Source organism: Brachypodium distachyon, chromosome 1 (assembly GCF_000005505.3).
Source record: "Brachypodium distachyon strain Bd21 chromosome 1, Brachypodium_distachyon_v3.0, whole genome shotgun sequence".
In the NCBI taxonomy this organism is placed as follows: Eukaryota; Viridiplantae; Streptophyta; class Magnoliopsida; order Poales; family Poaceae; genus Brachypodium; species Brachypodium distachyon.
In genome coordinates, this window is record NC_016131.3 from 63,751,066 (window position 1) to 63,766,204 (window position 15,139).

Genomic DNA, 15,139 nt, shown 5'->3' on the forward strand with positions numbered 1-15,139 from the left:
AGTTAGGATTGGCTTCTCGTTTTCGCCCGTGACCCTGCTGGAACGAAACCATTTCTACATTTTCGAGTCATCGGTTGGTTCCGGATATTTGTGGAATATTCTCTTTTGAGGAACCAAGTGGTTCCATTCCAATTTACCAAATTCCAGGAACCAAACGCAGGAATGGGCTTCAAATCTAAAACGTTTACATTACATTCCACCTTGTTCTACCATCCAAACACTACCTAAACTGATGTATCGGTAGTTGGTACCTCATAGTAGTATGCATGCGATCGTACTATCTGAGTATGTCATGTTTGCAGTTGTTTTCCGTTAGAAAAATAAAATATTCGGAGTGTTTGCTTTTGACAGTTACTGAGGCCTCATTCGATTTAGTGGATTTTCATAAGAAATCCAAAATATTAAAAATTCCATAAAAAGATTCATTTTAAATGCATTTGTTTTGTACGAAATGACAAAGTGATCCCTTAAAAATCCAATTGATTTCTTTAGGAATCACATTGATTTCCTGTGTTTTTGGAAAACATTATGTCTAACCTCTTTTTGTCCATAGAAATGAGACAATTCCTTAGGATGGCAAGTGCTACCCTCTCATAATCCTATGTTATTCCTTGTCGTAAGATTTATTTTCCTCCAAACCGAATAAGCCTCGAACCTTTTCAGGAGCTATGTAAAGGAAATTGATCTTTCAGTGCATACAGAGGTATCTACAGCTTTGATGGTGCTTTAGAACTCCGACCTTGTATAAATTTCTGCATATTTGTGAATTGCTCCTTTGTCATGCCATTGTAATAGTTGACAGCCCTTTCCTGAAACCATAGCAATGCAAGCATAAGAGAGGGTACCTTAAGTGAACATTATAAGGTTAGGAAGAGCAACAAAAGCTATGTCTACTTTTTCTGTTTTTGATTGTAGCCAACATCAAGGACCAATAGCAGTAGCTCAGTAAGCACGATACTGAGTCAGAAAGCTTGCCCGTTATCCCAATAAACGAACTTTAAGACCATAACCAGTATTAAGGATGTTAAATGCTATATTTCTAATGTACGAAATCATCCTGACTCTGTATATTTTTCCATGAACATGTTGCAGTTAAAAGTCTGCACAAAACCAAGCGATGATTGGTATCAATAGCTACAAATCCAAGTTAATGCCTATTAATATGACGTATGAAGGGAATGATTCTACAGTCATAACCACTGCTTCCTCTCAAACTAATATAAGATTGCCCCTGTCCGACGAAAACTACCCACAAATACCTATATCTATGTGCATATCCTGTATCAAAGAAGATTCCAGTTCTTCATGAATCATATCACTATGGGAGGTTGGTTAACCTTAGATTCGTCATCTCTGCCTTGCCAGCTTAAATCATGTCATGGGATAAACTCTCTCAAATCTCAGTGGTTGCTGTTGATAAAACAAGATTTTTGTTCTGGAAGAACGTTGAGATTCACTGAATATAGAAACATCAACAGAAAGCAATTTCCGAATCTTTCTTCAGAACTGCTCTTCCATACGACCCTGCTCGTACGATTTGCTTACGATGACATGTACTAGGTACCCTTCCATGTGGGGCCACAACCAACTATCCCTGCACCCTTTTGGACTGCTGCATTGCTACTCAGATCAACTTGTAATCATTGTATCAGTATAACAGCATTGTTCTTTTTTCTGTTCCAATCCCAACAGCGACTAGTACAAAAGAGTATTTCCAGTTTCAAGGAGCGACACCAGTAAACACAATATTTAGCTAGAATGCTTGCTCACTATTACCCCCAAAAAAGAATTTAACACTGGTTACCATATGTCATATTTCGAGTGTACTAACTCATTCTAAATGTGCCTAGTTTCCCATTAACATATCGTGGTAAACTTCCGCACTAAATCTGGTAAATTAAATAATTTGAGCACCATATAGAATTAAAACAACAAATACTGATTGTAAATTTGCAACATTGAGCTACAGATAAGTACTTTCCGAAAGGAGGGCGTTTTAGTTTTGTCTTCGGCCAAACTTTTGACAATACGAAATAAATAGATGTTGATGTTTTTATCAATTAACATGGTCAAACTTTAAAAACTATTGACTTGGGACAAAACTAATATGCCCTCCTTTAGCATTATGTTTCATGCAATTCATAAGTTCGTACCTTTTCAAGAGCTCGGGCATGCTCCATGTCCAGCTGAAGCCCATCGTTTATTACTGATTTATACAGCACCACCAAGTTGTGGTTGTTCCTTGCAATGGCCTCGGCGACCTCTATGGCCTTACTCAGCACCTGACTATCATCCACAATGTGGTTAACAAGTCCCCACTTCTCCCCCATTTCAGCAGTGACAGGCATGCAAGTTAGTGACACTTCTCGCGCTCTATTCGGCCCAATGAGACGAGAGAGCTTCTGTGAAAGACCCCAAGAAGGAAATATCCCAAACCTACATCAGATTGGGCAAAGTCTGATTAGAGAAGAGCATGCGAAGTGTACAGAACTACAGACGAGACAGCAATGTCATGAACCTAAGCAGAATTTATAAATTGCAGGACAGTGCAAGAATAATTCTTCTTCTGAACATACATAGCACAAACTCTAATGTCAAGTTTGCCCGCCTCTGAATTGCAGGAATAATTCTTCTTCTGAACATACATAGCACAAACTTTTAATAAAACAGTGTACTGAGATGATTTGACAGATTAACGGAAATGCCATAATACTTGTGAATTGTCGGCCTGCTTGCAGGACCAGCCAAGTTGGATTTATTGGCCGCGAGAATCAATCATAGCGCAATCGTGTGGTAGTGTGTATTACATCGCGCAAAAATGAGAAAACGAAGCGTGTGAGGAGAGCTCACTTGGCATGGGTGTCGAGGAACTTGGCGGAACGGCCAGCGACGAGGAGGTCGCAGGCGAGGGCGATCTCGAACCCCGCGGTGACGGCGAATCCGGCGACGGCGCCGATTATAGGCTTTGGGCACAGCTCCATCTGGGCGACGGGGTTGGCGGTGGTGTCAGTGACGTCGCCCTTGAACACCTCCTCCGCCGCCGTCAGGTCCACCCCGGAGCAGAAGGAGCGGCCGCGCCCCGCGAGCACCACCACGGCGACGCCGTCATCAGCGCCCAGCCGCCGGAACGCCGCGGCCAGGGAGATCATCATCGACCGCGTCAGCGCGTTCAGCGCCTCGGGGCGGTTGATGGTCACCACGGCGACCTGGGACCCCGGCCTCGCCGGTTCGACCAGGATGAGGTCGCCGGAATCCGGCGATGCGGCGGCCATCAGCTTTTTGGGTGGGTAGTTGAATCGGGTTAGCGTCTGGATTTGGTTGGGATAGCTTGCAGTTGCAACTTTCTGTTTGTGCGAAAGACCATTTGACCTTTGAGAGAGACTGCAGGTGTGTTTAATTGCGAGGGAAGCGGTGGCCAAGATGTGCTGCACCGGACTGAAGGGTCAGGCTGATTAACGTAGGGGACGTGTCAGTTTTGTGCCGTGCGTACTTTCTCTTCCAGAAGACACAAGCCCGCACGACAAATTAACGTGCAGAAGCGTCCGATAAAAAAGAAAGAAATCCGAAGAAAATTCATGGGTGGATGGAGCTGAGACCGGCGTTCCCATCCAAAATCGCACGTCTTCATCAGAACACAAGGCATCACAAAGTACTTTTGTCGCACGCGATTATCCGGTGAGTTCAACAAATACTTCAGTCACCAACGACGTCGTTCTTATCACCGGGCACGCGTGGCTCACAAATTTCAGTTAATAGGCTCCGAACATAGGAATTATATTGTTGCCCCTCTATAAATTATATTTTTGCAACCCAAAACTTTTTGCCAAGCTGCGCCACTGACCGCCACCACCGTCATCTAAAACTGCAATCACAGACAGAGCCGGAAATTCGGCACGAGGGAGGCAAGAAAAATCAAAGCCGCAATGGTGAAGTATACATATAAGAGACGTAGTCTTGATATCCAATATAACTAGGTGTTAGACTGCCGTTGTGTAACGAATAAGGCTGTAGATTTTATTCCTCTTTTCTCTTCGTTTTTTGTTTTCTGTTGAGAGTTAGACCAGGCCTTTTCTGTTGTGATCTGTGATCCGAAGGACCAGCTCTCCATGCGCATTCTTCTCTCCCCCTCAGTTGTATTCTCTATAAATTGTAAACTGATGCATCAGTGAGAATTGTGAAGTGTGGTGCAATCTCTCTGTCTCTCTCAAATCCTGTCACTAGGCATAGCATAGCAAATATATTCATGTCTAAGTAATCAAAATATAAATGCATATTACATTTCTACCAATTTGAAGTTGGCTCTATGACCACAACGACAGAAAGAAGGAATATATTTTTTTAATCTGAATTCGGAAAACAGTCCGGCAAATTCTTTGGACAAACACGAATAGATAAATATAGAAAATGAACTAGAAGTGGATTAACCTATTGCAGCCTGCTTGATAAACCTCCAAGCAATAGCTTTGTTTGGCACTTCCGATTTTGTTTTCGATCTTGAGCAGAATTGGGGATTTGGGAGTGTCGCCTTAGCTGCATCGTCGCTCGCCAGAGCGGGGGCTTTTGCCCCCCACGCCCCTCTTTGCTCTGTCCCTGCCTGTAGGAACACCTAAAAGGGCACCGTCCCTGCCTGTAGGAACACCTAAAATGGCACCCTTGCATTTAGTTGTGAGACTAGAGACAACACATTTTCCAAACCCAATTACCCCATCTGTCGCCAGTTGACCTGTCCGCGAGTCACTACATCTGTTTAAGAAGACAAATACAACATCATTTTAGCTAAGTTTCTTAGTGTTTATCAATAGGATATCAACAATGTAGAGTTATTATTTTCAAGTTTCACTTTTTGACGAGGAATTTAAAGATATAGAATTTCATGAGCGTCATAACCAACAAAGACTGATGCAGAAGAATTGGTAGACGGCTTGTTTCCGATGACGGTGTCGAAATGGATCGTGTCTTATACATAGTATCTTGATGTGACACTTCCGTCAACATATGTCTGCGTATAACTACACTAATTGCTTGAGTCACATATTGCTTTCCCTGTTTTGACAACGTGTGTACATCTCTCGCCGGAGCATGATATCTTAGATGACGTTGAAGAAGAGTCTGGGTTATACACCTCCAAAGTGATCCGAGAAATCAATAAGTGCAATCATGAGATACGATTCATGAAGGGTGATAACTTTGCAAAAATAAATGTATAAGAGATGAAAAATAGATTATAGAATGGGTGCCTCAGGGCATCTCTAAGGGCACCCCCCATATCTTCCCTATTTGTCCATTTGGGGCCAAACATAAAAATGCAATCCAGTGGGAACCCAATTTGTCTAAAAGTGGTCCACGTCCCCCATTTCTTTCTCAAATTTGGGGATAGTATAGGGAGTCATAATTTGTGCAAAACTTCTCATTCACTTGTCTTCTTGGTCCACATGTCAAAAACTCGTGAAAAAATAAATTGGGGGTTACCATTGGACAACAACATATTTTCCACACCCTCATTTCTCCAAACACCCCCAAATGGACAAATGAGGGATCACCCTTGGAGAAAGCCATCAACAACCGGGAGTGAGGAAGACATTTACAATAGAAGTCACTAGAATAAGCGGAATTTACAAATCGGGGGGGGGGGGGGGGGGGGCAGGGCCTTGCCGGTCCCTCGCGCCGCCCCCGTGTTGATATGACGACCCACACCGGAGCCAACCACGTGACATTTGTCATCATGCACAATGAATCCCCCACTGCGCGTGTATGGTCCTCATGTAAGAAGCAACCATCAACATTAATCTTCAGGCCGCCAGTGATGGTGGTTTCCATGACTCAGCTTTGGTCTGCACCTTACGTTGTGGCTTGGGAAGAAACGAACAAACTCAACAACATCTTTTGAAGTACCTACCTGCCTGGACAGAAAAACACATTCTCTTGTCTGAATTGTCAAATAATTGATGGACGGAAACAAATGACTCACCGGTGGTGCTTGATGGGGCGGAGTTGTCACCGCCGCCGCCTGCTGGCGGTGGTGGCGGCGACATCACCACCTCAGCGGCCGAGACGTTGTAGAAAAGGTATATCTCGAACCGGATGGAGCATGTCGGGAAGATGATTGCCAGTCTTCTTCCGGTTGCAGCACTTACGAATGCTGGAGACAGCGTCGACGAGGCAGTAGTTGCAGCCGTCGAGGTCGAGCCTGCACTGCTCCATGCCATAGATATTCAAGAACGGCGTGAGGCTGGCCATGCAGACCGCAAACATCAGAGAGACGCGTACACCGCCCTTCGAGTCAAGTTGCCCATCATCGTGCGCATCATCCAACCGAATTCTTATTAAGTACTCCATCCGTCCAGAAATAGGTGACTTGGATTTGTAATATATTTTCCACTTAAAAAAACATTAACACTTGGAGCACGTAACATGGTCCATCAACTAACCAATTGAAGTAGTTAAGAAGGCGAAAATGACGGAGCGTGAAACAGGCGAAACGACGGGCGAAATTGAAGACGACGAGGGGCCTGCCACGGCAGTCACCAGCGGCTCAGGCGTATCACTGACAGGTCTCGGAGCCGGGGCCCCAAACCGGCCGAAGGCCAGGGGCAAAATCCCTGGTTCTGCTGTGGCGGCTGGAGGGGATGGGAGACGCGACGAACCTCGGATCGCCACGAGCAGTGGACCGGAGATTTCTCTAGATCTACTCATGATGGACCAGAATCTCTTTAGGAGGAGGATGCTGGAACTTATTAAGGCCGAGGCCGTGTCGGGATGCTCCGTGCGGCGTCCTGTGGAACGCGAGGCGGACCTGCTGCCAGAAGTTTGCGAGCTGCAACAAAAATTTGAAGAACTACTCCAAGCCGGCATCAACAAGTACAAGCACGCAACAAAGGTATCCCCTGCAAACTCCCATGGTAGTGGCAACACCTACTGTGGAATTCACGCCATTGTTGCTGACGATGGAGTTCGGGGCCATACCCCTCTATATGTTACACCTGCTGCTTTGTAACAGGACCAAACCCCTCAGGGAGAGACAGACCTTGTTGTCACAATTCAGCCGGAAAGTAAATGTGGAATGAATCAGCTTGCTATTGGGATTGATTCCGGTCTGCTCTGGGCACATCAGCATTCTGCGGCAGTTGAGAAAATTTAGTCAGATGTCTGCTACATTTTGGCTTCAGAAGAAAACAACCTTCAGTCGGACCACAGTTTCAGAACTATTTGCAGCAAGCAATTTGCCTGGTTAAGAACAAAATCAGACATCCACGCAGAATGGGGCATGAAAGGAGGAAGAAAACCACCGACTGATGCTTTCTACCATGACCCGGGCGGATACTTGAGGTCACGCAAGCAGCTTGTAGCTGCAGATGGCCTTGTTAATTATGCAGATGGGAACAAAAGCTACAGTCAAGAGGGAAGCGTCTGCGATAAAGTTCTCTTGCTGGAAAATACAAAGCCAAGTGAACATGGGGGAGGGGTGATCTCAACCCCGGAGAAGAATCGGCCACCTAAACGTACGAAGATGATTGGGGACAGTGACACCTTAGCTCACTTTATTTTGGCTAGCTCCCGAGAGGAGCCGGCCCATAATCAATGAAGATCATGAGCTGGAACTGCCGGGGCATGGCCACGTCCCGCGCAGTTCGTTCGCTTCTGGATCTCCAGAGGCAAATAAAACCATATTTGATTTTCCTGTCTGAGTCACATTTGGGAAAAGCTAAGGCAAAAAAATTGGTTCGTAAGTTGATGTTTGATGAGATGTTGATCCATGAGAGCGATGGTCACAGTGGTGGTCTATTGCTCATGTGGAAGAAGGAGTGTAAGATTAAAGTCCATGACATTACAGCAAATTTCATTGATGTTGCTGTGGAGGACGTCGTGGAGTGGAGGTTAACTGGTTTTTATGGGGAGCCGAAGTGGGAGGACAAATACAAATCGTGGGATTACTTGCGTGATCTCCATGGCAGGAGGGATTCTGCTTGGCTGGTCTTGGGTGATTTCAATGAGATTCTTTTCTCGTGGGAGAAGGATGGCGAAGTGCCCAGAGCGTTGAGGTATATGCAGGCGTTTCAGGATTGTCTGAATTCCTGTTTTTACCTGGTGCCGTGGGAGAATTCGTGAGAGGTTGGATAGAGCTGTTGCTAACGAGGCTTGGAATGAGCTTTTCCCTTTTGCTAAAGTGGTAAATGAGGGGATGACAAAGAGTGACCACCATCCGGTTACCATCGACACTGAGTATCTTGCCGGAGTCCACTTGTCTGGCGGCCCGGCCGTTCGCCGGTTTGAGGCAAGGTGGCTGGAGGAAGAAACTGTAAATCAGATTGTTCAACATGCTTGGAATAGAGCCTGTGCTAGCGGTGTGGGGCCCAAACTAATGCAGAAAACCTCAAAAGTCCATGAAGAGCTGCACGCTTGGGACAGAGGGGAACTAAAGGCACCGCGGAAAAAAAATTGAGAACCTCAAGAGAACGTTAGAAGAGTTACGTCGAGGCCCTATTACTGACGAATCCTTGTTTGATCAAAAGGAGATCCTGCTTAAAATTGAAGTTTTGTTGGAGCAAGAAGAGATCCATTGGATCCAAAGAGGGCGGGCAAATTGGATCCGGCATGGAGACAGTAACACAAAGTTTTTCCATAATTTTGCCACTGCTCCTAAGAAGAAGAATACTATTAAGAATCTTACTGATGAAGCGGGGGTGAAGTGGGAAGACCCGGATGGCATGAGCAACCTGATTAAATCTTATTTTTCTGGTTTGTTCCACTCGGAGGTTGATGAGCCAGATGATGATGTTTTTCAAAAGGTGAAAAGGAAGGTAACGAATGAAATGAACGCTTCCCTGTTAGCTCCGTTTACACAAGAAGAAGTGAAGAAAGCTTTATTCCAGATTGGTGATCTTAAAGCTCCTGGACCGGATGGCTTACATGCTCTATTCTATAAGCGTTTCTGGAGCTTGTTGGCAGGCGACCTTACTAGTGAAGTGCTAGAAGCCGTCAATACTAGAGTAATACCGGAGGGGTGGAATGGTACAATGATTGTGCTGATTCCTAAGGTGGAAAATCCTGAAAATTTATCTCAATTTAGACCCATTAGTCTCTGTAATGTGGTCTGCAAAGTGATGTCAAAAATGTTGGCGAATAGACTTAAACTGATTCTACCTGAAATTATTGATGAGCATCAGAGTGCCTTCGTGCCAGGACGTCTCATCACGGATAATATACTTATGGCCTATGAGTGCATTCACTCAATAAAAAAGAAGGGGAAGAAGGGATATTGTGCAGTAAAATTGGACATGCACAAGGCCTATGATCGGGTAGAATGGTGCTTTCTGAAGAAGATAATGTTGAAGTTGGGCTTCGCAGAGAGATGGGTGAATCTTATTATGGCTTGTGTCTCTTCTGTTAAATACTCGGTCCATTTTAATTCTAATTCCACTGAAGTGTTTACACCTACGAGGGGCATCCGTCAAGGAGACCCCTTATCACCTTATTTGTTTCTCCTTTGTGCTGAGGGGCTATCTGCTTTGCTTAATGACGCTGAACACTCGGGAGAATTAACGGGCGTTCGGGTCTGCAGAGATGCGCCGGTGCTTTCACATCTGTTGTTCGCCGATGACTCGTTGATCCTGATGGAGGCGGATGTCCAGAATGCAAATACCTTGAAGCAGATTCTGGACTCTACTGTGCTAGCTCGGGACAGCTTGTCAGCGTTGCAAAATCGAGTGTCTTCTTTAGCCCCAATACAAGAGTTGAGGATAGAGCGGAGGTATGTGATGTTTTGCACATACTCACAGAATCATTAAATGATAAATACCTTGGTCTGCCTGCCATGGTAGGAGTGGATAGAAGTGATTGTTTCAAGTACTTGGTGGAACGTGTGCAAGCTAAAACTAGTGGATGGAAGGAGAAGATGCTCTCCACAGGGGGGAAGGAGGTCTTATTGAAGGCAGTCGCACAGTCTATGCCGGTGTTCGCGATGAAAGTATTCAAGATCCCGAAAAACATTTGGAAGGGAATTTCTGATGCTATTTCGCAGCACTGGTGGGGCGATGATGACGAGCACAAAAAAATTCATTGGCTTGCTTGGTGGAAACTTTGTATTCCGAAGTGGAGAGGAGGTATGGGGTTCAGAGATTTGCACACTTTTAATATGGCGATGTTGGCTAAACAGTGTTGGCGCTTGTTGGAACGACCTGATTCCCTTTGTGCTCGTGTGCTTGGTGCAAGGTACTATCCCGATGGTAATCTGTTAAAAGCAAAGCTCAAGAGTGGCAGTTCTTTCACCTGGCAGAGCGTTCTCTTGGGGATGGAGAACTTTAATCGCGGCTGTATTTGGCGTGTGGGGGATGGTACACAAATTAATATATGGAATGATCCTTCGATCCCATCCCGTCCATCGAGGAAAATTATGATGCCAAGAGGGAATGTGATGCTTGATAAAGTATCGGAGCTGATAAATCCGATTACTGGTGCTTGGGATGAGGTGTTGATCAGAGATATTTTCTGGCCCATTGATGCTAATCGTATTCTTGAGATTCCTCTGCCCCCTCTGTTGATGGAAGATGTTGTTGCCTGGCATCACACGAAGAATGGATTATTTTCGGTCCGTTCAGCTTATCATGCTGAATGGGATTACCAGTTCGGGAGGAAGGAAAGAACTGTTTTAGGTGTTGGTCGATCGGAGGTCAATCCTGTGTGGAAGAAGTTGTGGAGCCTGCGGATACCGGCTAAGATAAAAATATCTGGATGGAGAGCCCTCCACGGCTTGATCCCTTGTCTTGGGGTGTTAGCAAATAGACACATTACCCCTCTTAGTGGCTGCCCAGTTTGTGAGATGGGATGCGAGGATATCATGCACATGATTTTCACTTGCTAGCGAGTTCGCTTGGTTTGGCAGCGTCTGGGTGTTCTAGAAGTGATAAATGAGGCTGTTGCTTTGGATAGATCAGGAGCAGTAGCACTTAATCATATCATTTGTTCTAAGGGAGCTTGGGATCCGCTTGGAGGTGTTGGCCTGCCTCAGCTTATTCTTACAGGTGCCTGGTACATTTGGTGGGAACGCAGGTAGCTTGTCCGTGATGAGGTTGTGCAAACACCACAAAGATCTGCCATGGCCATCGGTGCCTTGGCGACAAACTCATGGCGTGGCTCGAAGTAAAAGGCTGAGGTCAAGCGTGATGGCTGGACTTGTCCGCCGGAAGGACTCCTGAAAATTAATGTCGATGCGGCGTTCAGTGATGATGAGGGAAGAGGGAGTGCAGGCGTGATCGTCAGAGACTCCCATGGCAAATTTATTGCGGCAGCATGTCGGCACATCCCTTTCGTCATGGATTCACTAATGGCCGAAGCTTATGCACTTCGAGATGGCTTATTCTTTGCACAACAGTTGGGACTTAATAACTTCATCATCCAGTCGGACAACTTACAGGTGGTGGAGACGATGCTTGATGACGGGTTCTCCGCAACAGCTGCTTCTGCTATTTTCCTTGATAGTAGAATCCTCTTCTCAGGTTTTAGTAAGGCTTCAGTGGAGTTTTGTCATCGGGAAGCCAATGCGGTAGCTCATGAGATTGCTAAGAATTGTTTTCTTACCAGATTCTTTTGTGTTTGGGACGATGATCCCCTAGCTTTTTATTGCCTGTGTTGGTTAACGATGTAAGTCTATTTGATGATCAATAAAGCTAGCCGAATGGCATTCCCTAAATAAAAAACTAACCAATTGAAGTTTGTTTTGAGCTTGTTGCCATCTCAGTTGTCATCCGCACTGAGGGAGCTTAGTGCAGGAATTGTTTTTAGTTAGCAGGTTCTTATTTAGGCTTATAATTAGAAGAAGTACTCCCTCCTTCTAATAAAAGATGTCTCAAGTTTGTTAAAATTTGGATGTATCTAGACATGACTTAGTATATAAATGCATTCAAATTTAGTCAAATTTGAGACATCCTTGTTGGACTGAGGAATACATAATTTGCCCCCCGCACCTTAAGATCTAGGCTCATCTTCAACCATGCACAACATAATTTTTGGCTTTAGCCTCCTTGCCTCCTGGGACATTCTTGTCTAGCTCCGCCACTGGTCATCCGGTTTCGAAAAATTAGGGTCCTCCAAACCTAATACAATTGGCATATTACCATGAACAGGCAACGAAATACATCGAAGACACTAATTTCCTGGTCTCGTGGATTCCTAGAAAAAGTTACAAACACAGAGGTTGAGAACGGCCTGAAAATAAATAAGATCCTATGCATGGAAGACCAACTGGCGCACGTTGACGGGGGAGATATCCGCCGGGTCGCCGTCGAGGATCCGGCGAGCAATGAGCGCGTTAGCGGCGTCGCTGGGGTGGTAGGCGTCCCAGAACACGTACTTGGACCTGTCCGCGCAGTACCTCGACGTCGGCCCGCACGGCACCAGCCCCCCGAACCGCCCGCCCACGTAGCAGCACGCCGAGTCGGCCACCTCGAATCCTACAGTACACACACACGACAACGCTTCTTCAGTTTCCCACCTCGTGCTACACGAGCCGGTGGATGCGATGCGACGAGTGATTTGGGTACCGTGGGATCTGTAGTTGTCGATGATGTCGGAGACGATGCGGTAGGCGTCGGCGTAGAGGAAGCGCGAGCCGGCGAGGCTGACGCTTAGCTCGTTCACCAGGGCGCGCAGCTTGCGGTTGAAGGACTGCGCCAGCTGGTTCGGGAACTCGGCGCACGCCCCGGCGGCCGACGACGGGACGCCCGTCCCCATGATGTCCCTCAGGTACGGGATGCAGCCGATCGGCCCCACGTTCACCACCACGACCTTGCGGGCGTCCAGAAGGTACAGCCTCTGCAATGTATACCCAAACCCCAGAATCAAATTAGCATCGATCGATGACGGTCGTCGAGGCTGGGATGGACTCGTGGCACGCTGGCTTACGATGAGCTGCTGCCGGTACTTGGCGATCATGCCGTTGATGAAGGCCTCCGGGGGCGTCACGGCGCGCTCCGGCACGGACAGGATGGGGACCAGGTAGTTGTTGATGAAGTCGTTGGAGCCCATGGTGACCGAGAAGAGCGCGCCCCTCAGCTGGCTCACCGCCGCCACCTCCCCGTGCCGCGCGATCATGTCCCGCCTGTTGCTGCCGTAGTTGTCGATCTGGGCATCCAGGTTTATGCGCCCACCCTGTTCCAAAACCATTCCAGATCAACTGCAGGGGGGACTCAAGTTTTCCACTAGTCTGAAATTTTCACGGCAGTAAAACGTGCTTCAATATGGGAGCAACTGGAAGTCTCTGTTACTACTACTAGCTAGTTGTATGCGCTTGCTCATGCAAAAGACGAGCTGAACAACCTCGCACGCAGAAACGATGGACACCACTCACTCCTGGCTTGCATTGCGCGAGAACAAGCTGATGAAACCAAGGAAAAATAGAGAAGGATCTCAACAAAGAAAAAAGACCAGTTCAGTGTACTGACGAAGATGCTCCCGGTTTGGTTCAGGATGCCTCCGCCGCCGGACGCGTAGTTGACGCCTCTGAACAGGACGTCGCCTGTGGTGTTTGGGTCCATGTAGGGCGGCACAAACCCTCCTAGCCCCATCTCTTGCCCTGAACACACGGATTTTTTTTTTCATGAACATTCTGCACTGCGAATAGAGGCAGTGTGACAGTAAAGTTCAGGTAAGGGACCAGATGTGGTATATTTCACTCACCTAGTATGTCGACGATGGTCCGGCCGTTGGTGTACCGGCCAGTCGGCTGGTGGCCGTCGAAATCGATGCCGTTGGGGAGATAGTTGGCCCTGGACAGAGTGACGATGTAGTTGTTGTTTCCGGCGTCCACGAGCGAGTCACCAAAGATGAATGTCGCGGGCGGATCAGCACCGGCAACGCAAGCGAGGGCGAGCCATGCCCATAGAGTAAAACGAGATGCCATTTTCGATTGCCATCCGTGGGAAGTACTCATTGCTGAATGGTGAGTGGGCATTGTCACGCTGGGACTGGGAAATGTAAGTTAGAGGAGAGGAAAAAACAATTTTGTGGCTGCCCAACAGCTCGATTCGCTCGTGAGATGGGAAGGCAATGCTGCGACTGCGAGGGAACAGAACCGTTGCCTGCTTTTATATACTCGACTGAGAGAGAATATCTGATGGAGAATGAGATAACGGAGATAAAGCACGATCAAACGAAAAGGGTTGGAACTTTTCTGAAAGGTGGCCTGGAACAGAGGAGAAGAGTAGCGAATCTAAGAAAACAGAGAAGAGAGGCAAGCAAAGCGGCCAAAAAAACAACAATGAGAAAACTTTGTGCGATCTGTTGTTGCGGTAACATATGTATAAAGAAACGGAAAGCCGCGAGTCATTGTTTTTACATGAACCTGTTATGCACTTATCATTTGGCATTGAAGGGTTACTCGTTCCACAAGCCTTCATCGGCTACCCGTGAACTTTTGGGACCGGATAGGCAAGGGGACGGATCCGTGCCTCAAAGAGTCAAAGGTTGTACCATTTGGGCAAGAGATGAGATTCAAAACAAGGAAATGGCGTGTCATCGATTGTACTAATACGGATCCGTGCCTCAAAGAGTCAAAGGTTGTACCATTTGGGCAAGAGATCAGATTCAAAACAAGGAAATGGCGTGTCATCGATTGTAATATGTACATTTATGCTTCTCAGGACAAGCATCAGTGCATTTCTGCTTCTCAGGACACCGGAAAGCGGGATCCTAACAGGAAGCATCAGTGCATGTGACGGACCATCTGGGTACTAAATGAAGCCTCTCGGGCTCTCCCGGCTGCGATTTTCTTTGTACATCGTCCCTTGGAACTCAAAATGCATGGTCCAGACTCCAGAGAGCTGAATGTTGCAGAGACCGTTGCCATTCACTGCTCGCAGCTGGCATTTGCTGCATGCCTGCATCACGGCAGGAGCGTCTATTGGTCACATTGATGCGTGTTGATGCAACGAGGTCAGTCAAGTTGGCAGGAAAGTATCACCTGTTCTCGAGGTTTTGTTTTACCCTGTGGTTTGGTTGAGAAGTTTATGCACGACACGATAGGAGGCATCGTACAATGCTGAACCGAGCCGATGTGCCAACCCAACCGCAGGTGGAATGCGTCGCTGCGGGCAGATCCCAGACACACCCATGGGCCTAGTAAGCCCATGAAAACGAACACCAGTTT

The 15,139-nt window shown here is 46.8% G+C and overlaps 3 protein-coding genes and 1 long non-coding RNA gene across 6 annotated transcripts; 2 read left to right on the forward strand and 2 right to left on the reverse strand.

Annotated features, from left to right (window-relative positions):
* Nucleotides 1–408: 408 nt before the first annotated feature.
* Nucleotides 409–3,422, reverse strand: LOC100829229 (probable enoyl-CoA hydratase 1, peroxisomal). Its single transcript, XM_003558018.4, has 3 exons — nt 2,851–3,422; nt 2,154–2,436; nt 409–809 (listed from the first exon to the last, which is right to left on the reverse strand). The coding sequence occupies exons 1-3, from the start codon at nt 3,270–3,272 to the stop codon at nt 708–710; spliced, it is 807 nt and encodes a 268-aa protein (XP_003558066.1). The 5' UTR covers nt 3,273–3,422; the 3' UTR covers nt 409–707.
* Nucleotides 3,423–3,510: 88 nt separating this feature from the next.
* On the forward strand, nt 3,511–4,209 carry LOC112269725. Its single transcript, XR_002961646.1, has 2 exons — nt 3,511–3,675; nt 3,875–4,209. It is a non-coding gene; the product is annotated as an uncharacterized LOC112269725 (long non-coding RNA).
* Nucleotides 4,210–7,743: 3,534 nt separating this feature from the next.
* On the forward strand, nt 7,744–11,609 carry LOC104582375. Its single transcript, XM_010231866.1, has 5 exons — nt 7,744–8,039; nt 8,098–8,296; nt 8,511–8,798; nt 11,369–11,492; nt 11,578–11,609. The coding sequence occupies exons 1-5, from the start codon at nt 7,744–7,746 to the stop codon at nt 11,607–11,609; spliced, it is 939 nt and encodes a 312-aa protein (XP_010230168.1).
* Nucleotides 11,610–11,869: 260 nt separating this feature from the next.
* On the reverse strand, nt 11,870–14,340 carry LOC100823342 (GDSL esterase/lipase At4g16230). Of its 3 annotated transcripts, none has more exons than XM_024457356.1 (5): nt 13,672–14,340; nt 13,437–13,567; nt 12,898–13,198; nt 12,537–12,807; nt 11,870–12,446 (listed from the first exon to the last, which is right to left on the reverse strand). In XM_024457356.1, the coding sequence occupies exons 1-5, from the start codon at nt 13,943–13,945 to the stop codon at nt 12,305–12,307; spliced, it is 1,119 nt and encodes a 372-aa protein (XP_024313124.1). In that variant the 5' UTR covers nt 13,946–14,340; the 3' UTR covers nt 11,870–12,304. The 3 variants fall into 3 exon arrangements, with proteins under 3 accessions (XP_024313124.1, XP_024313125.1, XP_003561691.4); XM_003561643.4 differs by having other exon boundaries at nt 11,880–12,446; nt 12,898–13,143; nt 13,672–14,339; XM_024457357.1 differs by lacking the exon at nt 13,672–14,340 and having other exon boundaries at nt 13,437–13,564.
* Between the last annotated feature and the right edge of the window lie 799 nt (nt 14,341–15,139).

Excerpts from the sequence above, each read along its gene's own strand:
- LOC100829229 (XM_003558018.4), bottom strand. The coding sequence starts at position 3,272 with ATGGCCGCCGCATCGCCGGATTCCGGCGACCTCATCCTGGTCGAACCG. Across the intron at positions 2,437-2,850 it reads TTCCTCGACACCCATGCCAA|GTTTGGGATATTTCCTTCTT; the intron begins GTGAGCTCTCCT and ends AATCTGATGTAG. Across the intron at positions 810-2,153 it reads ATGCCCGAGCTCTTGAAAAG|GAAAGGGCTGTCAACTATTA; the intron begins GTACGAACTTAT and ends CTATGGTTTCAG.
- LOC104582375 (XM_010231866.1), top strand. The coding sequence starts at position 7,744 with ATGTTGATCCATGAGAGCGATGGTCACAGTGGTGGTCTATTGCTCATG. Across the intron at positions 8,040-8,097 it reads GAAGTGCCCAGAGCGTTGAG|AATTCGTGAGAGGTTGGATA; the intron begins GTATATGCAGGC and ends GTGCCGTGGGAG. Across the intron at positions 11,493-11,577 it reads TAGTAGAATCCTCTTCTCAG|ATTCTTTTGTGTTTGGGACG; the intron begins GTTTTAGTAAGG and ends TTTTCTTACCAG.
- LOC100823342 (XM_003561643.4), bottom strand. The coding sequence starts at position 13,945 with ATGCCCACTCACCATTCAGCAATGAGTACTTCCCACGGATGGCAATCG. Across the intron at positions 13,144-13,436 it reads ACCAAACCGGGAGCATCTTC|GGTGGGCGCATAAACCTGGA; the intron begins GTCAGTACACTG and ends GTTTTGGAACAG. Across the intron at positions 12,808-12,897 it reads AGTACCGGCAGCAGCTCATC|AGGCTGTACCTTCTGGACGC; the intron begins GTAAGCCAGCGT and ends TATACATTGCAG.